The following is a 22,890-nucleotide window of genomic DNA, read 5'->3' as shown; positions in this document are numbered from 1 at the left end:
AGTTTGGTCAAAGTGCAGAACCATTTATGATGTTTGTTTACAGTAACTTGCAGGTAGAAAACGCCTGCACAGTTCAGCTAACGTACAATTTAATTGTCTTTTTAACATGAAGTTGTTGTTTGGGATTCAAGAAAAACAAGAAAATGACTCTTGAGCTTGTCCAAAACGAGCATTGAAAGCTTATTTATGCTCTAAACCCTTACGGATATGTGCCAACCGAGCAGTACCTCCTGGACTCTTGGGGGCAGTGTAGCTGTGTAGCTAATGGTTCAAGCAAAGACAATCTCAGGACTAAATGAAGACCTTTTGAAAATGTGGAACTTTTTGTGGAGTGATTACGCAGCACCCTCTAGTGGTTGTGTTTCTTCACATATATGCCAATTTAAAGGAATTTGAAAAAGGTTGGTCCATGTTGTTTAACTTTAGACTTTTCACTGTTGTGGTTCCCCAATTTCACATTTCCAAACTGCTAGCTTGGCTAAAGACAGTCGAAACTATATCTTAGGATCACATTATGATGTTTAATTTCAATTTTAGCAGTTCTTCTGAGGACTTTGAAAAAAAAAATGGTTGTCACTTGATTGAGTAATCGTTTCAGCGCTACTGTACATTTAGACCCATTCGAATCCAATTGATCCGCTGGGTTGACAAAGCTGAATTGCACTGTCGCTGTCTCACCCCGCACTTCGACTTTGCATTCCAGCGCTATCTCTGTTTATATATGTGTCTTTCCCTTCCTTCCTCCTTCCACTTGTCTCCGCTTTGTCTGCGTCCCTTTTTGTCCTCGTCCTCCTTCTTCCTCCTCCTCCTCCTCCTCCTTGCTTCCATCCTCCCTCTTTTTTCCGTCATCCACTTCAACGAGCCGAAAAAAATCCTTTCCTACCTTCCTGACTCACTCATCCATTCTGTACACTTGCCAATCCAAAGCTTTTTTCCCATTGCATCTCTGCTCAATCGGCGGCTGTATTGCTGAGCATTGAGACACATCGTACATGCCAATTCAGTTTTGCACTGAGCATTTTGAAGTGTGTTGTCACTATGATACCGTGCAATTGGCAAGTTACTGAACCGATGAGTGTTTTTTAAAACTCTGAAAGTGAACCGGGCACCTTGTTTGATTTTTTTGGTACTGTGTGTTATGTGGTGTGTTATTTTTGCGCGTGTGCAGTCTGAGTGCGTCTCCAGTTCGCCTCCATCACGGAGGCGGGGTGCCACGTCCTTTCTGACACCGCGCACATGTCTTGTGCTGGCCTGATGTCAATCAACCTGTGCCCCGCCTCTTTTCTCTTGCAGAGTACGGCAGTGCAGGTGAGAGGTCCAGGAGGGCGAAAAAAAGAAACATCGGTAGATACACATGATACAATTAATCAATAACTATCAATAATACAAAGCAATAAGATGAATATACTCACCCGATCAGACCCTTCCCAAGGCACCGCTTCCATCGCTGCACCCCTCACTCTCTCCGAAAGTGACAAAACTCGCCTGCAACTCCAAATTCTAGACTTTCTTTAAATCTGGTTTTAATACTTTGTCACATTGTTGTATCTGGACCAAGAGAATAAGCCCCGTACTGAATGTTTTTAGCGCAGGCCTTAGTCCCTTGCATGTCTTCCTTAACCCCCCCGACCCAGAATTCTTTTCAGTTTGCTTCTCCCCCATTTGCTTTATGGACCCCTTTTCCTTTGCCCTCACCCCTCCCCCCTCCCTGTTGTACGGGCTCAATGTTTTAATCTCAAGCTGGTCAGCTGTCAATAATGTTCTCCCGCCAACTCCCCTCACCCTCACCCCTCCATCCGCTGACTTAAACCACCCCCCCTGTGTGATCCGTGGTCTCTCCCGCCTCCCCTGTTGACTTCCAGACAAGGCGGGCTTCGGGAACAACTTCACCACGGGGGACAACAAGTCGGTGGCGCAGAATATGGAGGCGGTGGTGGTGGGATGCATGTTCAAGTCCCTCATCACCCGCTGCGCCTCCACCACACACGAGCTGCACAGCCCCGAGAACCTGGTGAGTGGTGGCGCAAAGTCATCCGTCCATCTGCCCATCGCTCGGTTTGTTTGGTTTTCACTCTCAGACTCCGCGGCTCCGCTTTGATTCAGTCGGACTCTCTTATCTCATCGTGCAGGATGTGGTGGTTAAATTATTAATGCATAATTTTTCTCTGATGCCCCCTCGTTCACACATGATTAAATGTACGCGAAGTGTCGTTAATCTCACCCCATTAATAAAGATGTTAAGTTGAGCTATTCTCAGATCTGTGTTGGAACAGATATTTATCTCTCATATCTTTTTATTTTATGGACTGATCCTTCTATTATTGGACCTTGTGCAACCAATATGGAGTAAAGTCCACAAATTCATCTCATCAAAGACGTATATCTGTCTATATAAGACATCTGCTCTGGTTGGTCAGCTCATGCACACCTGAGCCAGCACCGCTCACCACGTCTCCAGTCGGCTCTGTTTATTTTCAGCTTCCAGTTAGCTTCATTTCTACTGTGAATACAGGGATGAATTATGCAAATGTGCGACATGGTGATGAAGTGTGATGTAACAAGGCGGGGCTACTGATGAGGCGTTTCAGGAGGAGGGTTTTCCGTATGGTGCATGTTTATACAGATTATATGTAGTTTATGTTTATGCTACGTAGCCACTGACAGCAACACTTAAGTACACGTACTGCAGAACTGCAGTACATGTTAGCTAGCAGGCTAATGTAGCATGTAGGGTAACTCACATGTACTAATACCTTCCAGTGTAAAGAGATTCAGCCGATTGGTGGTTATATGACATCGTGTTGCAGTATGTGGATTTCCATTGGAATTATGGGTCATTTTTGATCCACTTATGGAAAAATTCTTACACTTGCCGATGAGATGCTCATAGATACATCCAATATTTCTGTAGATTTTACTTATAAAGGTGACTCCATAAGCCTAAAATAAATCTTTTATTCTGAAAATCAGGTATTACTTCCAGTCTAACTTATAAAACAGCACATGTTCCTGTTAAATCTATGTGGATCACTCCTCTGAGAGCTCTGAGGCACCGTGGCCACTTGCCGTGCCTAGAAAGCCTCTCGGCTGGCGTGACTCGTGTTCGTTGGCGGAGGATGACACACTTTTTCAAAACAGGCTTTAATGTGGCACCGAATCAAGAGGACACCCACTCACAAGCTGGAGCCGGTGCCTCAGCAAACAAGCCTGCTCATGAGCACCAACACCGACAGTTTCTGCATGTATTATCATATTAATGCAGAGTCATAGCGGCCTGTTCCTCCTGTGTCGTTTCACATGCCATCCGACTCACACATCCCTCGCTCTCGCTCTCGCTTCCCAGGGTCTGTACTGTGACATCCGCCAGCTGGTGCAGTTCATCAAGGAGGCCCATGGAAACGTGTTCCGCAGGGTGGCGCTGAGCGCACTCCTGGACAGCGCCGAGAAGGTCACCGCCACCAAGAAACCGGACGAGAAGGAGGAAGCCAAACAGCCCGGACCCAGGAGGTAGTGGCCAATCAGTGGCCTGAAATGGTCTCAATGACAAAAACAGTCCATCACTGGTGAAGTGGCCTCGAATGATGGCCTTAAAAAAATCTTTCCCCTGTTCCGTGGTAACCGATGTGCCGTCTTCTCCCTTTCTGACAAATCAGAGCTACGCTTTCTCATCACTGCTGGCTGTTTTTATTTCCTTTATGTTTCTTTCTGTCCCGTCTGCATTTGGTTTTCCTGCTTGAGTGACTGATTCGGTGGTCTTATGTCTGTAGCAGGCCTGCCAGGAGGCGCCGCCATGGTCTTTATCTAAGTTTGTGATACTTTGGCCACTGGTCAAGCATTTAAAACAGACAAACAATAAAGCAATGTAATGATGTAGCCTACTTGTAACTACAGCTAGGAAAATTCTACATGAGGCTAGGCTACATGAAATGCAGCTTCGTGTAGCCTAGTTTGGCGCCTTGTCTGGCACCACTTAACTAGGCAACACAACGTTCCTGACAAAGCCACAAAATGCTAATGCTAACCACATAGGGAGATAGTAATTTCAGTTCCTGACAAAGCTACAGCAATAGCGACAAGTACTAATGCTAAAACGACAAGCAACATGCTAGTGTGCCACCTGGTCTGGCGCAATAAACTCAGCTACCACAAATAAACTAGGCTACATGAAACAACGCTTCATGAAGCCCAGTTTATTTGCACCAGACCGGTAGAAGGAAACACACTTTTTTTTGCGATAGCTAGTTAGCTCAGATAGCATCAGTGAGAGACGTAGGTCGGCTTTAATCCGTCAGAAGTGTCCAGTCTGTGTCTGAACCAGTGGCCTGAGCGCTCTTGTCTTGTGTGTTGGCCTGCGTTGTGTGTGTGTGTGCAGGTCAGAGGCGGGTGTGTCCGGGGAGAAGGGTCAGGTGTCCAGTGCTGCAGATGAGTGTCGCAGCTACATCTCCAGTAGACCCCCCCAGACCCCCGAACAGTGAGTGTCCACCTCACAGCATGTCCATATAGCACCATCTACCGTATGTCGAGTCCAGCTGCCATTTTCTCTGCTCTAAACAGGAAAACTTTAAGACTCTTCCCTCAGCCGGGTTCAGTAAAGAACAAGTCACAGTGCTAAACGTTGAATTTACTCCAAAGATGTGAAAAGTTTAGGTTTTTAACCAGTACGTCAAACATTCATATCCGACCTTCCTTCACCCCAGTGATGAACAGATCCCGGGTGCTCTGCTTGGCAGGAAGGATTTTTGGAGGAAGATGTTCAAGTCGCAGAGTGCCGCCAGCGACACCAGCAGCCAATCAGAGCAGGACACCTCAGAGTGCACCACTGCCCACTCCGGCACCACCACCGACCGGCGCTCCCGCTCCAGATCCCGTCGCATTTCGCTTCGCAAGAAGCTGAAGCTGCCCATAGGTAAGTCATAGTTAGACACATGTCTGAACCTGACAGGGAAATACTGACTGACGACAGCTCCTGACAAAGCTATAAAATGCTAATGCTAACAAGACAGGAACATACTGATTTTAGTGCCTGGCAAAGCTACAGTGCCTGACAAAGCTACAAATGCTAATGCTAACCAGACAGGAACATACTGATTTTAGTGCCTGACAAAGTGACAATGCCTGACAAAGCTACAATTGCTAATGCTAATGCTAACAAGACATGGAAATACTGACTGACTTCAGGCCTGACAAAGCTACACAATGCTAATGCTAACAAGACAGGAACATACTGATTTTAGTGCCTGACAAAGCTACAAATGCTAATGCTAACCAGACAAGGAAATACTGACCGATTTCAATGCCTGACAAAGCAACACAATCATTCTTTTTTTTAATACCAGAACTGGTATCAGTTTGCATTTCCATGACCATTACCTCACTGCATTTGTTGTCCCAGCTGTCGCCTTGAAATTCACTGTAACATGATGTGTTTTGTTTGTCTAACATTGGAACACTGCCTGCCTGCCGTGAGGCCAAGTCACTTCATCTCTTTGGTCTGTTTTGTGTTCCTTCTTGTGCCTTAGCATGCCGTGGGACTGTTCGCCTACCACTCACTCTCTCTGTCTTACGTATGTGGATGTGGAACCATCTTCATACAGTGTTTGTGTCACGTCCGTTTGTGTTGGTCATCTCTCCCAGTGTGCACGGTGTTCCAGACCTGGGTCTAATTGTATTTGCAGATTGTATCAGATGGATGGAGGGTGCAGACTTTCCCCTCTGGCAGATACTATCATTGCCTACAATGGCAAATATATTTATATTTACAGCTAACTAGATGGCTAAGCTACAGCAAGAAAGTTAGCACTGTGCCAAGTAAAAGCTGACTGGTTCGTTAGCCATGGCGAGACTTAGCCAAACATTAACATTAACAATAATATTTAAATTTTTTTAAAAAACAAACACAAAGTAGGCTACTTTACTAAGGTTAAGCACAAAAGTTGACCTTAAATCAAGTGATAGCTAACTGGTGTGGTAGCCATGGCTAGCATGTGTTTACATGTGTTAAATCAAAATGTTGTGGTAGTTCATTTTGTATTTTTCCCCCTAGCTAATTTGAGGAAAAACTATCAATGTACATGACTAAGTTTGAGCAAGAAGCTAGCATTATATCAAGTAGCTAGCTGGTGTGGTAGCCTTGGCAAGACCCAGCTAAAGCTAATAATTTACTTGGTAATTCAAAGGTGTGTTAAAATAATATTTTAGGAATTCATTGCTTTTTTCAATTCTAAATAGACTTTAAAATAAATTACACTAAATGTAGGAAAAAAACAGCACAGTTTACTCCATCCATCTGGTATGTACTTTTTTGACAGCCTTGTATGAAATCATGTTATGCAAATACGACTCGACAAGGTCGTATGTTCAATAACAAAGCAACAAAAGATAGTTTTGTACCTTTCTGTATCACTTCTGAATGAACCTCAGTCTGTGAATCTTTGTGACTTTACAAACCCTGAGCGTCCCGTACAGTAACGATGAGGGAATGCTTACTTCTCCCAGCCCTTGTGTGTGTGCATGTGTTCTTGCCTCCATAATAACCTGATGTGTACGCTACATTTTTGGCTTCCTCTGCTCTGCCATGTCTGTTGTTGATGTATATTTTCTTCTATCCACATGTCAACAGGAAACTGGCTGAAGCGCTCCTCTCTTTCTGGACTGACCGACGGTGTCGAAGACCTGCTGGACATCAGCTCGGTGGATCGGCTGTCCTTCATACGTCAGAGTTCAAAGGTCAGAGGGGGTTAACATCAACCATAATGCAGTCCACTCCAAGAAAAAATGTAATGTACTTAATTTTGCTACAGTAGTAGTAGCATGAGTTCTTGGTGCTTCTTCTGGGCTTTTGAGGATTTAGACTTTTATTTTGAAAGATGCAAGCCCTAAATACATAGCATACAAAGTGAAATACATCTGTGTCTTAGGTGAAGTTCACCAGTGCGGTGAAGCTGTCAGAAGGGGGCGCCGTGGGGCCGGAGTACGCCAGGGACGAGGAGGAGAATTTCTTCAAGCGGCTCGGTAAATGGAGGTCTGGCAGGAGGAATCCATCCAAGCTTCACCACACAGAAGAGAAAGATGGTAGACCTCCCCCACCCCGGGGTGCCCCTTGCCCACCCACGCCCCCATCGTCCTCTGTCTATATCTCTCTCTCTTCCTGTCCCTGCCTCTGTTTGTCCGTGTGGTGTCTTGTCTCGCCTCGCAAGTCGTGGTCTGTTCTCTTCCGTTCCGCCATTCTCCATGTCAGCTCCGCCGGATAGCTGCCTGCTACACTCTGTTAGCCTGAATGTATTATTTTCAACCCATCAGTGACTAGTTTATGGAGAAGAAAAGTACCAGTAACAGTCTCCTATTTAGTAGATTCCAAAGAGGTTAATGTAAAACAATGCATTTGTGGCACTTTAATGCAAGACATGTAGCTTTTATCAAATAAATTAACAAATATTGTACTTTTACTGAAAGAGAAATTAATTAATTTGCTTTAAAAGGCACCTTTGCTCAATTAAAAACATGTAATAGTTTAAATCTACTTTTGAATTCCTAATAGCTTAGCTAGCTCGGCTGTGTTAGATATCAAAAGCTTTGATAGCCAACTTAGCTGTATATTAGATATTTAAAAGCTGTTTGCTAACTTAGCCACAGTATGCTAGGTATTAATAGTGTTGTTAGCCAACCTAGCTGTATGTTAGGCATTTAAAAGCTATGTTCCCTGATTTAGCCAAAGACTGTTAGGCACTTAAAAGCTATGTTCGCTAACTAAGCCACAGCATGCTAGGTATTTAAAGCTATGTTCTCTAACTTAGGTAACAAAAAGCCATGTTAGCTAATTTACCTACAGTATGTTAGGTATTGAAAAACTATGTTAGCTCACTTAGCTGCTGTATGTTCTTATATGTAAAAGCTATGTTAGCAAATGTATCTATGTTAGTTAACTTAGTTATTTTATGTATTTAAAGGCTACGTTAGCTAAATTAGCCTTGTTAGGTAAGCTATTTTTGCTAATTTGTTGAGCTATATTGGCTTCACTTAATTGACATAGCGGATTTTATACTTCCATAATGCACTTTATTAAATAAACAATAATCAAACTGATTTGTGCTTTTGCTCTTTGGTTAGTCTCTCATCTCAAAGCGTCATCAATGCAGTGTTTTTCATCAACATTTTGGAAACATATTTCTGTACATCACCTGTGCAACGACATGTAACATGCTACATGTTGTAGCGAGTCGGAACAAGGATCACACTGAGATGTGTTGAAAAACTCCACTGCCTCGGGTCACAAATGGCCTGAGACTGAGCAGCTTGATTTTGGCGCTACGATGAAAAAGTAGAAAAAAAAAAGACAAAAAAACGCTTCCCACGTCTTCCTCCTCAGCTCTGTGTTGTACTGTACTACCAAGTCTACATCCCCCTCCCTTCCAACTGTGCACGTCCTGTCTCCTTCAACGACGAGCCCCCTTCCTCTTTCTTTCACCCAGCGGTGGAAAGAGAGGAGAGGAGGCGTGTGGGGATAACTCATAACCTACGAAAAAAACCATCTTTCTACTGTAGAGCTGTGCTTTGTGAAGCATGACGCTGTCAGTGCTCTCTCCGTCTCTTCTGTGGTGACGTCTGGTGGTATTTTCCAATGCCTTGAGTTTCATTCAAGTGATAAAACAGAACGGTTCATACAGCTTTTTTTTTACTCTGTGCGGCCGCGGTTACACTTGTCATTTCAATGTAGATCCCGCTGTAAAGAAGCGAAGAAGAAATGTGTAAGAGGCGTTAAAATGGCCTCCATCAGTTGTTTTTCATCACATTGGAAATGGAAAAATCCAAGTGTAACCTCCGCCGATGGCTGTGTGTCCATCTCTCACTCAGCTTCATTTGTCGGTGGCTCTTCAGTGCTTTTCTGTCAGTCGTCCTGGATGGTGATGTTGCTTCATGCAATGTCTTAAGTGTAGTCGTTTACTTTTTTGGCGAACACCCCCAAATATGTCCCAAACAAAAAACTCCCAATCTCTTCACTTGTACTGTTATACTCTCTCTCTCTCCCCTCTTCTTCTCTTGTTCTGCGTTCAAACCGTTCCTCCAGGACCTCACGGCTTTCAGGAGCGTCTAGCCGCCAGCCAGGAGGCCATGAAGAACAAGAACGTGGTGAATCTGGGCGCCATCCGTCAGGGCATGAAGCGCTTCCAGTTCCTCTTGAATTGTTGCGAGCCGGGAACGATACCCGACGCCTCCATCCTCGCCGCCGCTCTTGACCTGGTGCGTTTTCTTGATTTCGCTTTCTCATGTCCTCAAATGTTATCGCGTCTTCATCTACTTTCCCGGTTCTTCCAGGAAGCTCCGGTGGTGGCGCGGGCCTCGCTTTTCCTTGAGTGCGCGCGATTCGTCCACCGATGCAACCGTGGCAACTGGCCGGAGTGGATGAAGGGCCACCACGTGAATATCACCAAGAGAGGCCTGTCCAGGGGCCGCTCGCCCATCGTGGGCAACAAGAGGAACCAGAAGCTTCAGTGGAACGCCGCCAAACATTTCTGCCAGTGGGGAGACGTGAGTTTAAGATTCTTTAGAAAGCATGATATTTTTTATAAAAGTGCAAGAATGTGTTTTTATATTTGTTTTATCCGCTCAGGCGATCGGCACGAGGCTGAGCGAGCTCTGTCACTCCGACAGCGAGAGTCCTGCCAACATCCTGGGATACATTTTTGATGAGGAGACCAAACGGAGGATGAAGAAAGAAGACGAGGAAGAGGACTACCTGGACGACAGTGAGTTTTCATTACAGAAAAAACTGCAGTATATTCAATTAGATATGAAGACGTGGTTGAAAGCTAATAAGCTGAAGTTTGTACTGTTTCCAACAGTGAGAATTGACAGTGAATGGTGCAGTTTACGGTGGTGGGTTAGTAGTTTTTGACTCCTTTGTTTTATTAATGTTTTTTTACCCTGAAGACACAGTCAATCCTACGAAGTGTGGCTGCCCGTTTGCTCTAAAGATGGCGGCCTGCCAGCTGCTGTTGGAAATCACCACATTCCTGCGGGAGACCTTTCCCTGCTTACCTCGGCCGCGCACCGAGCCCCTCGTGGTCGGTAGTCAAATCATCGATAATCATTAAAAAAGCCTAAATGGATTGATGTATTGTAAAAGTTCCCTTAAAAAAGAATCTGTGACGTATCACCTGTAGGATCTGGACAGCTGCCGCCTGCGTCTGGACCCCGACCTCGGCCGCCATCGCTACGAGAGGAAGATAAGCTTCGCGGGCATCCTCGACGATGAGGACGGACACGATTCTCTCAACAGCAGCAGCCACACGCTGAAGTCAGACACCACCTGCGATGACAAGAAGACGCAGGAGGCTCAAGGTGAGATCAGGCTGTCGTGCGGAGCGAGCTGTTTGCTTTATCTCCTCCCTGTCTGCTTATTAATATAAATAAATTAGATGATCTCTGCCCCCTTCCCTCTTCACCAGCGCCCATCCGTAAGATTCGTATCGGAGGCTCTCGGCTGCTTCAGATCAAAGGGGCTCGCAGTTTCCGCGTCAAGAAAGGAGGCTCCTTGTCCTCCATACGGCGGGCGGGGAGCCTCAAGAGCACCAAGCTGTCCCGGCAGGACTCCGAGTCCGAGAACGAAGAGGGGCTGCTGTCACAAACACAGAGCAGGGACACTGTCACTGACATAGGTGAGACATCGCCAAGGCATCACCGTCTATTCAATTCAGTGATGTGTGAACATCCTTAGATAAATACTGTGTTTCCTCTTTCAGGAAGTCCTTTCAGTACCAGTGAACCCAGCATAGAACCGGAGGGCCAGGGCTCAGGAGGAGCCGAGGACAACTACCACCGCAACATGTCCTGGCTCCACGTACGTCCTCTGATGTGTCTGGAGGTGTATTTGTATGCACGATGTCCTCCTTCCTCCTCCACACTGACTCCTCTTCCTCTCTCTCGGTCCAGATTATGATCCTGCTGTGCAACCAGCAGAGTTTCATCTGCACCCACATCGACTTCTGCCACCCGCGCTGCTACCAGCACCACAGCCGCTCCTGCGCCCGCCTGGTCCGAGCCATCAAGCTCGTGTACGGCGAGACGGTGGACAGCCTGCGGGAGGACAGCGCCACCTCCGGGAATATTGGGGCGCGGGCCAAGAAGACTAAAGAGGTGAGAATCACGGTCCATCTGTACTGCTTTATACCTTTCTCTATCCTTGTCGCAGTGACTTATTGAAGTCTTCGTGCCAACAGTGTTCAGACAAGTCATGCCTGAGGACGCCGTCCATGAAGAGACGCCCCACCGACTCCAACACAGAAGGGAAGAAGGATACAGGCATGCTGAAGTACATCCGCAACCAGGTAATTGTTTTAGATCCATATACTGACTGATAAAACATCCCAACAGTCCTATATATTCTGTATTTATAATATGTAAAACATTCTGTCCAGGTGATGAGCTTGGCACCGGCTCCTCTATCGCTGCTGATCAAAGCAGCTCCCATCCTGACCGACGACATGTACGGAGACGTCCAGCCTGCAGCCTGGGAGCTGCTGCTCAGCGTGGACGAACATATGGCAGCTGCCGCCGGTGAGTTGGCCGTCAGCAATCTGTGGATGTTGTGACCTTCAAAGTTCGAATTTAACATTTTGTCCTAGATACTCAGATGCCTCAGAGTCCAACGTTTACATTTTTCTTTCTCTTGCCCTCTTTACTCCTGCTTTCATCTCTCTCCTCGTCCTCCCTCCACCCTCTCTGAATCCCCTCCAGCTGCCATGTTCCTTCTGTGTGCCGTGAAGGTCCCCGACGCAGTGACCGAAATGATGATGGCAGAGTTCCATCACCAGGAGGCCGGCCAGCGCATCAACTCCGTCCTCAAGTTCTACACGCTGTGGCGTTTCCGCTACCAGGTGTGGCCTCGCATGGAGGAGGGAGCCCAGCAGATCTTTAAGGTACAAAATGATAACGAAAGGTTGGTAATAGTTTGTTTTTTTTACAAGAAGAATATTTCATCTTTGACCTGTTTTCTTGTGTCATTCAGATCCCTCCACCCAGCATCAACTTCACGCTGCCGTCTCCCATACTGGGCATGCCCTGTGTCCCCATATTCGACCCCCCCTGGGTGCCCCAGAACACAGGCAGCGTCCAGGACCCGATCAATGAAGACCAGTCTGTGAGTCTGAGCACCTGTTCACACGGGCTGCCTCGTATGCACTTTTTTAGTAACATAACTTATGTAACAAAACAGAGAAAAAAAGCGATGAGGTTTTATATTTAGCGGTGCTAAAATTCCTGCACATACTTTTAATCTGTATTTATATACATCTGCACGAGTGGATGTGACATCACAAACAAATTGACCAGGGTTGGGTAGCCAGGATTAGCTTTAGCTGACAACATTAAAGGGAGTGTTCACGAAACAAAACAAACATATTTTGTTACTTACCTGTTGTATCCAGCCATGCTGATTTCGATTTTGCAGCGTGATGATTATCCAGAGGACAAACCTTTTGCTCTAGGCAGTATATCTTTCCAATTGTAAGTTCAAAGTTCACTTTGCTTGTAGTGCTAATCCGCATACGTTAGCATGCTAATGCGCTAAGTAAAGATGGTAAGAAGACATTTGGAAGTCTCATCTTTAGCATCTTGGTTTGCTGGAGCCAGAAGTGACCATATTTGGACGGAGAGACTTGCCACTAGGTAGTCACCTTGTCAAGCATCTATCGTTTACCATCATTTATAAAATGAACATCATGCTGTGTTGAGGAAGACTTGAAGCTAGAGATTGAGACCATAAACTCACTAGGAAGCTGTTCACTCAGTTCATAAATCAAGTGAGAAGTAGGGTCATTTTCTCATAAGTTCCCATATAATCTGACTCCTTTATGCAAACGGTGGAGTCGCCCTCCTGCTCGCCACGAGACAGAATGCAGTTTTAAGCCACTTTTCAGACACTCCAGATACTTTTTTTGGGGGTGGAGACCTTCATTTCATAGACAGACATCTTAAAATGTGGTCAAACTATCAGCATGGCTCGATACATTCAGAGGTAAGTGAAAGAAATATGCTTTTTTGTCATAATTTACATCAACAACCCTTTTAATCTAATAAGTTCCTTAAGAAAATGTCAGTTTTAATAGAGGGGATCTTATTTTGAAGTCTGCCAAAAGCAGACTCATGCACATGTCACACATTTTTAACAGTTTTAGAAGTTAGATGGGTAGAAGAGGTGTTTCTTTTTCTTTCTTGCCTTTTTCTGTGAAAAGCATGATTATCAGACGATGTTGAATAGATTTATGATGACGACCTGCGAGCACCTGTTCCTGTAATTTATCTATCGACTGTCTTTGTTTTTAGTACTCCACATTAATTCAGTCAGTCCATGCCATAGTAAGTTGGTATTTCTGTCCCGGATGTTTGTGCTGATGCATCTTGTTACCCTCCGATCATTAACGACAGGCGGGAAAGTTTTCCTCCATCGAGTGTTTTCTTTATTAGCTGTGTAGGTTTTTTTCCATCATGGATCAGAAAGCTGGGGGCAGTTTCATGGGTCATTTCAGAGAGTTGCATCTTGATCACTGAAACGCCACACTCAAATAGTCTCTCTAGCACTTTGCTCAAGACCAAAAAAATAACAGCATGCATCAGACATCGAGACATTTCGTGTGTGTTGTGCTGTTTGTGCATGGTCATTGGATGAGAATGACTTTGCTGTGTATGTTTCCTCATATCACGCCTAGTTGGTTATGTATGTGTAATGAGCGCTTGTGTGAATGCTGTGAGGCATTTACTGTACACAAGATACAGTAAATTCTCCAAATTCCAGTTTGTCACAATTCGTCACGATTGAAATCTATTACCTATTCAGAACGTCAACAGTGTTCTTCATGATGCTCGGGTTGCCATTAGAGCATGAGATCAATGTGCTGGAGGAGACTTACTGTATTAATGTGTTGTCTAGTCATTTGACATTAGAAAATGCTCCTCGGATGTAAAGCCTAGAGTAGCTGTGCACACGCGTTCCCCCGAAAGATTCAAACTGTCAATTGATTTGTGCATTCCCTCATTCTGTCTGCCGTTCTACGTCTGTGCCGTTTGATCCACCCTCCACGCTCGCCTTCCTTCCAGAAATCCTTCTCGGCGCGGGCGGTGTCGCGCTCCCACCAGCGGGCCGAGCACATCCTGAAGAACCTGCAGCAGGAGGAGGAGAAGCGGCGTCTGGGTCGCGAGGCCAGCATCATCACAGCTATCCCCGTGGCTCAGGAGTCCTGCTACGAGCCCACGTGCAGCCCGCCGCCGGAGCAGGAGGAAGAAGGTGGGGCTGGCCGCCACACGAACATAATATAAACATAACATACAGTATTTGGCCCTCATCGTCTTCTGTAACATACTGAAGTTTGTGGGAATTGAAAGCTCCGTGCCCTGACAGCACGTTGTGTTTCCTGTATCTGTTCTGGTCGTGTCGGACATTGATCCCGCCAGCAGAAGAAGTGGTGAACCTGGCATCGCGCCGTCTGTCCGTCAGCCCCTCATGCGCCTCCAGCAACTCCCACAGGAACTACTCTTTCCGCCGAGGCTCCGTGTGGTCTGTTCGCTCATTGGCCAGTGCCGAAGGTGAGAAATTTTAAGAAATCTCCGATGACGAGAACAGGAAATAAAACTTGAGATGATCTTCCATTTTTTACTCCTTTGTCCAGACGAAGAGAACACAACAGAACACACTCCGACTCACCACATGTTACAGCCGCCCCAAGCCGTCTTCCCAGCATGCATCTGTGCTGCAGTACTACCTATAGTGCACCTCATGGAGGACGGGGAGGTTCGAGAGGATGGTGTTGCTGGTAGGAGTCTTCACGCAATATCAGACCCAACACAAAACACACAATTACTGAAAAAGCTTTTATACCATCCAGACCTTTGTCCCCCTTGTGGTTGGACTTTAGGACTTCTTTTTAATGGCCTCTCTGGGCTTCCGTACATTCTGTATTTGCATGTCCACATATTGCCTCCGATGTTTCCTCAGTGAGTGCTGTCGCCCAACAAATCCTCTGGAACTGCCTGATCGAAGATCCAGCCCTGGTTCTCCGCCACTTCCTGGAAAAACTAACTGTGAGCAACAGACAGGTGAGTGAACATATGAAGACCCAAACACAGCTAAAGGTTTAAAAACGAGAAATGTTTCTTGACTTGTATTCTTTGTGTTTTAACGCCAGGATGAGCTGATGTACATGCTGAGGAAGCTCTTGCTCAACATCGGAGATCTGCCGGCCCAGACATCACACATCCTCTTCAACTACCTGGTGAAGCAACAGACTTATATCTTTATTTGTTATTCAGTTCTCTTTAGACTCTCAGTTAAAAATCTCAAAATCCTTGCCTCCTAGGTGGGACTGATCATGTACTTTGTGCGGACCCCGTGCGAGTGGGGAATGGACGCCATCTCGGCCACGCTGACCTTCCTGTGGGAGGTGGTCGGCTACGTGGAGGGGCTGTTCTTCAAGGACCTCAAGCAGACCATGAAGAAGGAGCAGTGTGAGGTGAAGCTGCTGGTCACGGCGTCCATGCCAGGTGAGCTTGACAGTGACACAGCTCGACAACATTACTGTATGTTTTATGTTTTTATATTGTAACGTGACACCGATAATATGTCAGATGTATTTTAATGTTTTCTGATGCTTCGTTGTTGCAGGAACCAAAACACTGGTTGTGCACGGGCAGAACGAATGTGACATCCCGACACAACTTCCCGTCCATGAAGACACTCAGTTTGAAGCCCTGCTCAAGGCAAGTCAGCGAATCCTAAATTAATGTCCTGAAATGGAAGTCGGAATATGGGATTCATGATCTTTTCTCTCTCTTACAATCAGGAGTGTCTGGAATTCTTCAACATTCCCGAGGCCAGATCAGCTCACTACTTCCTCATGGACAAACGATGGAACCTCATCCATTATAGCAAGGTAGTGTAGTTTAATGTCCTTCTATTCATTGAGAAAAACCCTGTGGAATTATCTAAAAAAAATGTATTTTGATGAAAGATGGCATGGCTACTAGTTTTATGCCAATATTGAGACAATATTTTAACATTTTCTGTTTAGTCTCTGATACTAATGTTGCTGTCTCCCTCGTCCAGACATATGTAAGAGACATCTACCCCTTCCGGAGATCAGTATCTCCCCAGCTCAACCTGGTCCACATGCTACCTGAGAAAGGACAGGAGCTGATCCAGAAACAAGTATGGAACATTTTAGATATGACAGTAAAGACTCTCTGAAATTAGTGTGTACTTTTTTTCTCATTCTGTTTCTTTTCCCCTCTCCGCTCTTCTTCCAGGTGTTTTCCCGTAAACTAGAGGAAGTCGGTCGGGTCCTCTTCCTCATCTCCCTCACTCAGCACATGCCGGCTGTGCACAAGCAATCCCACGTCTCCCTGCTGCAGGAAGACCTCCTCCGCCTGCCGTCTTTCCCGCGAACGGCCATCGATGCAGAGTTCTCGCTGTTCAACGAGCCGCAAGGTGAGACAGACTCTTAACTGCATCATCAGACATCTGAATACAAATCATCACATATTTTACCACCACCTCCTCGTCTTCCAGGTAAGGAGCTGTTTGGTTTGGACACCCTGCACAAAGTGCTTTGGATCAAGCTACTAGAGGAAATGTTTCTGGGCATGCCCAGTGAGTACCCATGGGGCGACGAGATGATGCTGTTCCTCAACGTCTTCAACGGGGCGCTGCTGCTGCACCCCGAGGACAGCTCCCTCCTCAGGCAGTACACGGCCACCGCCATCAACACCGCCGTTCACTTCAACCACCTCTTCTCCCTGAGCGGTTACCAGTGGATCTTACCAACCATGCTGCAGGTAAAAATCCACACTGGTGGCGAAGTTAATTCATTAAAACTCAAACAAAAGAACAGAATGAATGCAGATGCAGAGTTAGGACCAGTAATCTCGACAACTTTTATAGATTTATTAGATGTAAATGTTCAAGATATGTGAGATATAAATCCGTCCCATCTCTACTGCTACATCAGGTTTATGCCGACTATGAAAGCGACCCATTACTGAGGCAGGGTATCGAGTTCTGCTGCCGGCAGTTCTACATCCTCCACCGGAAACCCTTCATCCTGCAGCTGTTCGCCAGTGTGGCTCCGCTGCTGGAATTCACAGTAAGATGACCGAGCACACGTATTGCTTACGTACCCTTTGTTTTTATATCCCTGGGTGTAATTAATTTCCTCTGTCTTTATCTCCCACCCCAGACCAGCACCAGTACCGGTCTGTCTAAAGGAGTGTCAGCTCAGTGTCTGTTTGACCTGCTGGTCTCTCTGGAGGGGGAGACTCACGACGCCCTGGATGCTCTGGAGCTGGTGAAGGCAGAGAAACCTCTTCGTTCTCTAGGTAAACAGGACGGGAGCACTTAAATATCAGAAGCTTAATGTGAGAGTTACTCTTGTCCAGAAGCGATTGTCCCATCATTCAATTACGATGTGAATTAATCTTTAATTAATCTTATATTACATCAAATAAGCCAAGAACCTACTCTCACTAATGAATATCCTGCTCACACTCTTTTCTCTTGCAGATTTTTGTTACGGTAACGAGGACTTGACCTTTTCCATCAGTGAGGCCATCAAGCTGTGTGTCACTGTGGTCGCCTACGCCCCTGAATCCTTCAGAAGGTACAGAAACAAACCAAGGATTATCTTTACCTCTTCTTTTATCCACTTTTCAACACTTAACAGTCTGTCTCTCCAGTCTCCAGATGCTGATGGTCCTGGAGGCTCTGGTCCCGTGCCACCTACAGAAGCTGAAGAGCAACACCATCACAATGGAGTCGGCATCAGCTGCCAGGGATGAGATCGCAGCCATCGCAGCTCTGGCCACATCGCTACAGGCCCTCCTTTACAGCTCCGAGGCACTCACAAGGTCGTTATCTGGAGTTTTTATCCCATTTTTTTGTGCATAACATTGTGGTGCCCTTACAATCTTTATAATTGTCTCTTCTGCAGGCCGATGACAGCTCCTCAGCTGTCCCGCTGTGATCAGGGCCATAAGGGCGGCACCACAGCTAACCATGCCATGTCAGGAGGGGTCAACACCAGGTCAGGACTATAACATGATCAGTTTTAGGAGATGACTCTGGACGAGATTGAGTTCTGGAGTATGCATGTTTCTGTGTTCAGGGACAACCTCCATTTGCTGGAGGAGGGTCAAGGCATGCCAAGGGAAGAGCTGGACGAGCGCATCGCCAGGGAAGAGTTCCGCCGGCCGCGGGAGTCCCTATTAAATATCTGCACCGAGTTTTACAAACACTGCGGTCCGCGACTCAAGATCCTGCAGAACGTCGCCGGGGAGCCACGGGTCACAGCGCTGGAGCTGCTGGATATCAAGTCCCACATGAGGTGATGAAATTCAAGCAGGCTTCTCAAAGGATTTGACACATTATGAAGTAAAAGTCAAACTAATCAATCGAGAAAGTAATCAACATGTAACACTGAAGATTTTTCTCTGTTCCAGGCTGGCAGAGATCGCCCACGCCCTGCTGAAGCTGGCGCCTTACGACACGCTGACCATGGAGAGCCGAGGGCTGCGACGCTACATCATGGAGATGCTGCCTATCACCGACTGGTCGTCCGAGGCCGTCCGCCCCGCCCTCATCCTGATCCTCAAGAGGCTGGACCGCATGTTCAACAAGATTCACAAGATGCCAACGCTCAGGTGCGCTCGCCCACAGGCACTATGCACCAGGTCTGTTGAATACGATCACTTCTATCTCTGTCTCCCTGTGAGTGTATCGTGCTGTGCCGGTGCCGTGGTGTGTACACTAGTTAGACGGCTTCTTGGCACTGTGGTTTGTAAGCGCTGCCTTCGTGGGTGCTGTACCGTAAGTGCTGCTGTGGTGTGTTTTTGTTGCAGATACTCGTGCGTCTGTGAAAGGAGTGAAATGTGACATGTGAGGGTGTGAGAACTAACGATGGATAAACGGCAGCCTTCCCCCTAAACCAGAGTCCAGTCTTGTGTCATGAAAACTTATGGCGATTTTAGGAAATATATATTTTTCATGGGTTTGTGTTGACAGAGCTGGATATTTTCAAGCAAAACACTATATTTTCCTCCTGTTATCGCAGCAAAACTATTTAAACTGAAGCTAAAGAAATGTAAAGTTTCAACAAAACAGTGTTTTGAAGAAACATGAATTGCAAATTAATGCCACCAGCTGGCTGCAATAATCAGCAAATTGTAACGTCGCACTATTTTTTTTATCTTTTTGTTTGCTAAACAACTTTCAGCGTCAGCAGATTACTTGATAATGAAAAAATCATTGCAGCCCTGCAATACAGTACAATAACTCATTAAATCACTAATTTTCATGGTAATAATCTTTATTTATGCAACACATTTCATAGATAAAAGTACTGATAACTATAGCTGATACACACTGTTGCTGATAAATTATTCCTCCTTATGTGCCAGGGAAATAAAGAAGTTATTTAATGAGACAAGTTTTTGGGATTATCTGCTTTAGTTTTTCCAACTTTTTGTTCATTAATATGGTAATAATAATAGTCCATCATAAAAAAACAAAACCTGGCACCAAATGTGTACAACTAAATCTTACATTGAAACAATAAACATTTAAATTACACTCAACTACATAACCAATATTAAAATGTTCAAACATATGCAAAAAATAAGTGCAAACCTGCGTCCTCGTCCATGACACGAGACTGCCTGGCTCAGAGTGAACTCTGGTCTCCGGTGTGTGTTTGACACCAGGATCTGTTGCTGCAGTGTTTAGCTGGCTATGTCTGTGAGCTTTGCTGTAACCTGTATTTTGCTGTCAGTCTGGCCTTTATTACACTCAGAAAAGGTGGAGCCTACAAGGTGGGGAAAAAGATTATGGATTTTAAACATTAAATATTGATCTCATGCTGCATTCAAGTCATTTGAAAAGAAGCCGATGAGACAGAAATGTGAGTTTCTGTTTCATCCCACATGACCTGAATGAGGCATCTGTGTTCCAGTCTTTGTTAAATTCATGACTATGTGCTTTTATTTTGGTGTCGGGTTTGGTGCTGTTTTGGGTGTGTGTTCTCCAGGAGGCAGGTGGAGTGGGAGGCGGCCAGCAGCCTGATCGAGGGGATCTGCCTGACCCTGCAGCGACAGCCAATCATCTCCTTCCTCCCGCATCTTCGCTCGCTGATCAACGTCTGCGTCAACCTGGTACGGCCTCACACACAAGGCGGTGAAGATCCCTCTACGTAGATGCAGTTCTCTGAGAGTTTGTGTGTGTGTTGTCAGGTGATGGGTGTGGTCGGTCCCTCCAGCGTGGCGGACGGACTTCCTCTTCTCCACCTCAGCCCCTACCTGTCACCACCGCTGCCCTTCAGCACGGCGGTGGTCCGACTCGTCGCTCTGCAGATCCAGGTCGGGCTTCATCTCAATTCATCTGCTCAATCAGCTCCTCTGGCTGTGCACAGTTTTAATTTCCTGCATTTTTTTCTTTATTTCTTTATCCCAGGCCTTGAAGGAGGACTTTCCTCTCAGCCATGTGATCTCACCCTTCACCAATCAGGAGAGGCGAGAGGGGATGCTGCTGAATCTGCTCATCCCCTTCGTGCTGACAGTCGGCTCTGGAAGCAAAGGTACAATCTTGGAGGCCTCTGCTTCAGGGAGCTAACGCTTACTGTGAATGTGACTGAGATTACAAAACTTTAACATCTCCCGTCAATGTCTCTGTGCAGACAGCCCCCACCTGGAGCAGCCCGAGATCTTCCTCCTCCTCCAGACGGTCATCAACATCCTCCTGCCTCCCCGGATCATCTCCACCTCCCGCACCAAGAACTTCATGCTGGACGCCTCCCCGGCTCACTGCTCCACGCCGGGCGACACGGGGAAGGATCTGCGCAGGGAGGGATTAGCCGAGTCCACCAGCCAGGCTGCATATCTGGGTACGAATGACAAGATGACGCCATTTTGTAGCCTCTCGTCTTCCTACTGCTTCTCATCCCCGTCTCTCTCGCAGCTCTGAAGGTGGTGTTGGTTTGCTTTGAGCGCTCGTTGGGGAACCAGTGGTACCGGCTCAGCCTGCAGGTGAAGGAGATGGCTCTGAGGAAGGTGGGCGGCTTGGCCTTCTGGGACTTTATCGACTTCATCGTGCGAACCCGAATCCCTATCTTCGTCCTGCTGAGACCCTTCATTCAGTGCAAGGTAATATCTGTCCACTCATTCATTCATTCATTCACTGTCTGAATTGGTCGTCTTCCGTACTGATCCTCACACATTGATGTCCGTCTAGTTGTTGACCCAGCCCGCTGACTCCCAGGAGGAGATCACAGCGCGTCACCACATCGCCGACCAGCTGGAGCGACGCTTCATCCCCCGACCTCTGTGCAAGAGCTCCCTGTTTGCAGAGTTCAACAATGAGCTCAAGATCCTGAAGGAGGCCGTGCACAGCGGCTCCGGTCAGACAAACAGAAATTCTTGAATGCTGAAAACTGTTTTTTTTCACTCCCTCCAGGATTTTACAAGCTTTTTTAGGGATTGTTCTGGGTAATTGTAAAGACGTTTGTTTCAGGGGAAGCTAGAATTATTGGTCAAATTTGTAGAAATTCACGCAGAATTCATGAGATTGGTTGCGTTATTTGTTGCGATCATGACATCCAAACCTCCCGGAGGGACTGTCCTTTTTTTAATCTTGTGAATGTTAACTCGTCTGTTCTGTCTCTGTTTTACCCGCCCAAACCCAACAGCTTACCAGGGGAAGACGTCCATCAGCACGGTGGGCACCTCCACATCGGCGTATCGCCTCAGTTTGGCCACAATGTCGCGCTCCAACACGGGCACCGGCACAGTTTGGGAGCAGGACAGCCAACCATCGCGGCAACCTTCTCAAGACACGCTCAGCCGGACCGACGAGGACGATGAAGAGAGTCAGAAACATTCAAATCTTACTTGCAATTTTCTTTTGTAGAAGTTTGTATAAATTCAAACTGAACATCATCTCCGTTGCTTCCCAGTCGACTCTATGAGCATCCCCAGCGTGGTGAGCGAGCATGAGGCCTTCCTGCCGAGGGGGATAGCGCAGCGCCGGTTTTCCAGCCACGCCACCGGTTCAGCGGCCTCGCAGCCCGAAACCCCTCGCACCACCATGCTGCCCAGCCACAGGTGACACACACAGGCACACAAATACAAAGAAGCACAAGGAACTTCGAGCGTAGTTTCTTTTTAAAGACAGGAAGTGTTTTGGGTTTGAGGTCGAACTCAACCAAAGATGTTATTTCTGTTTCCAGAGCAACGATGCCTTCAGGAAAAGTTCATGTATGATCAAATCTGGGCTTGTCCATGTAATATCTTGAATTAAAGGGACAGTTCACCACAAAATCTAAAACACATAGTTGTCCTCTTTTTCGACTGTAGAGATGTCGGCCTTCTGTCGAATAAAGTGGAACCTGATGGCCTCGATCAAGAGAAGTGTAGTTATGACAGCAAGGGATGTAAACATTAACAGAATTCTCCTCAGCCAAGCTGTTGCTGGTGTTGTGTGATAGAATTAAATCAGTTTACTGTACTTTACTCTACTTTTAAAGATAACGCGACTAAGCGATGACTTTGTGGTTAAAGTCAGGTCAACCCTAACTGAATTCAACGCTTCAGCAGTCAACATTTCAGTACATTAATGCGCTGCTGCAAGATAAAAATCCACTTTTTAGCCCTGAATAGCAGCAGGTAAAGAGTTCAGAACAGCTCAGGATCAGAGCAGAATCAGATGTGGCGCCATGTGTCTATTCCTCCAGAAGGTCTGGTTCTGATCCAGACTATCCAGGCTCCACCTGGCCTTCCCGACAAAACTCAGGGGCCTTTATACCTTTTAACTAGGACCTCATGAAGTGGATTTGGTAGAAGAAACAGCATTACAGGTAAGAA

General features: G+C 46.4%; 1 protein-coding gene across 4 annotated transcripts in view; it reads left to right on the top strand.

The window, feature by feature from the left end:
* LOC119015518 (protein unc-80 homolog) overlaps positions 1-22,890 on the top strand; it is a 41,303-nt gene that overhangs the window by 11,542 nt on the left and 6,871 nt on the right. The window contains exons 16-60 of one of the 4 annotated variants that reach the window (XM_037091578.1): positions 1,294-1,344; positions 1,863-2,011; positions 3,344-3,507; positions 4,373-4,471; positions 4,698-4,906; positions 6,620-6,726; positions 6,918-7,071; positions 9,065-9,237; positions 9,313-9,525; positions 9,608-9,743; positions 9,928-10,061; positions 10,161-10,338; positions 10,416-10,655; positions 10,740-10,837; positions 10,930-11,133; positions 11,217-11,324; positions 11,415-11,553; positions 11,734-11,915; positions 12,005-12,136; positions 14,092-14,278; positions 14,449-14,577; positions 14,661-14,804; positions 14,987-15,087; positions 15,177-15,263; positions 15,348-15,531; positions 15,653-15,747; positions 15,831-15,920; positions 16,094-16,195; positions 16,294-16,474; positions 16,556-16,821; positions 16,995-17,129; positions 17,223-17,361; positions 17,546-17,642; positions 17,719-17,889; positions 17,973-18,065; positions 18,147-18,365; positions 18,481-18,711; positions 20,064-20,187; positions 20,266-20,391; positions 20,486-20,609; positions 20,709-20,915; positions 20,990-21,174; positions 21,263-21,428; positions 21,717-21,896; positions 21,984-22,131. In XM_037091578.1, coding sequence (XP_036947473.1) covers positions 1,294-1,344; positions 1,863-2,011; positions 3,344-3,507; positions 4,373-4,471; positions 4,698-4,906; positions 6,620-6,726; positions 6,918-7,071; positions 9,065-9,237; positions 9,313-9,525; positions 9,608-9,743; positions 9,928-10,061; positions 10,161-10,338; positions 10,416-10,655; positions 10,740-10,837; positions 10,930-11,133; positions 11,217-11,324; positions 11,415-11,553; positions 11,734-11,915; positions 12,005-12,136; positions 14,092-14,278; positions 14,449-14,577; positions 14,661-14,804; positions 14,987-15,087; positions 15,177-15,263; positions 15,348-15,531; positions 15,653-15,747; positions 15,831-15,920; positions 16,094-16,195; positions 16,294-16,474; positions 16,556-16,821; positions 16,995-17,129; positions 17,223-17,361; positions 17,546-17,642; positions 17,719-17,889; positions 17,973-18,065; positions 18,147-18,365; positions 18,481-18,711; positions 20,064-20,187; positions 20,266-20,391; positions 20,486-20,609; positions 20,709-20,915; positions 20,990-21,174; positions 21,263-21,428; positions 21,717-21,896; positions 21,984-22,131 — 6,781 coding nt within the window. Of the gene's footprint in view, positions 1-1,293; positions 1,345-1,862; positions 2,012-3,343; positions 3,508-4,372; positions 4,472-4,697; positions 4,907-6,619; positions 6,727-6,917; positions 7,072-9,064; positions 9,238-9,312; positions 9,526-9,607; positions 9,744-9,927; positions 10,062-10,160; positions 10,339-10,415; positions 10,656-10,739; positions 10,838-10,929; positions 11,134-11,216; positions 11,325-11,414; positions 11,554-11,733; positions 11,916-12,004; positions 12,137-14,091; positions 14,279-14,445; positions 14,578-14,660; positions 14,805-14,986; positions 15,088-15,176; positions 15,264-15,347; positions 15,532-15,652; positions 15,748-15,830; positions 15,921-16,093; positions 16,196-16,293; positions 16,475-16,555; positions 16,822-16,994; positions 17,130-17,222; positions 17,362-17,545; positions 17,643-17,718; positions 17,890-17,972; positions 18,066-18,146; positions 18,366-18,480; positions 18,712-20,063; positions 20,188-20,265; positions 20,392-20,485; positions 20,610-20,708; positions 20,916-20,989; positions 21,175-21,262; positions 21,429-21,716; positions 21,897-21,983; positions 22,132-22,890 lie in introns of all 4 variants that reach the window. The other 3 variants (XM_037091577.1, XM_037091580.1, XM_037091579.1) reach the window with 3 other exon arrangements.

Source organism: Acanthopagrus latus, chromosome 24 (assembly GCF_904848185.1).
Source record: "Acanthopagrus latus isolate v.2019 chromosome 24, fAcaLat1.1, whole genome shotgun sequence".
NCBI classification, from domain to species: domain Eukaryota; kingdom Metazoa; phylum Chordata; class Actinopteri; order Spariformes; family Sparidae; genus Acanthopagrus; species Acanthopagrus latus.
Note: the sequence above shows the minus strand (reverse complement) of the source record. Positions and strands in the feature narration are given on the sequence as shown.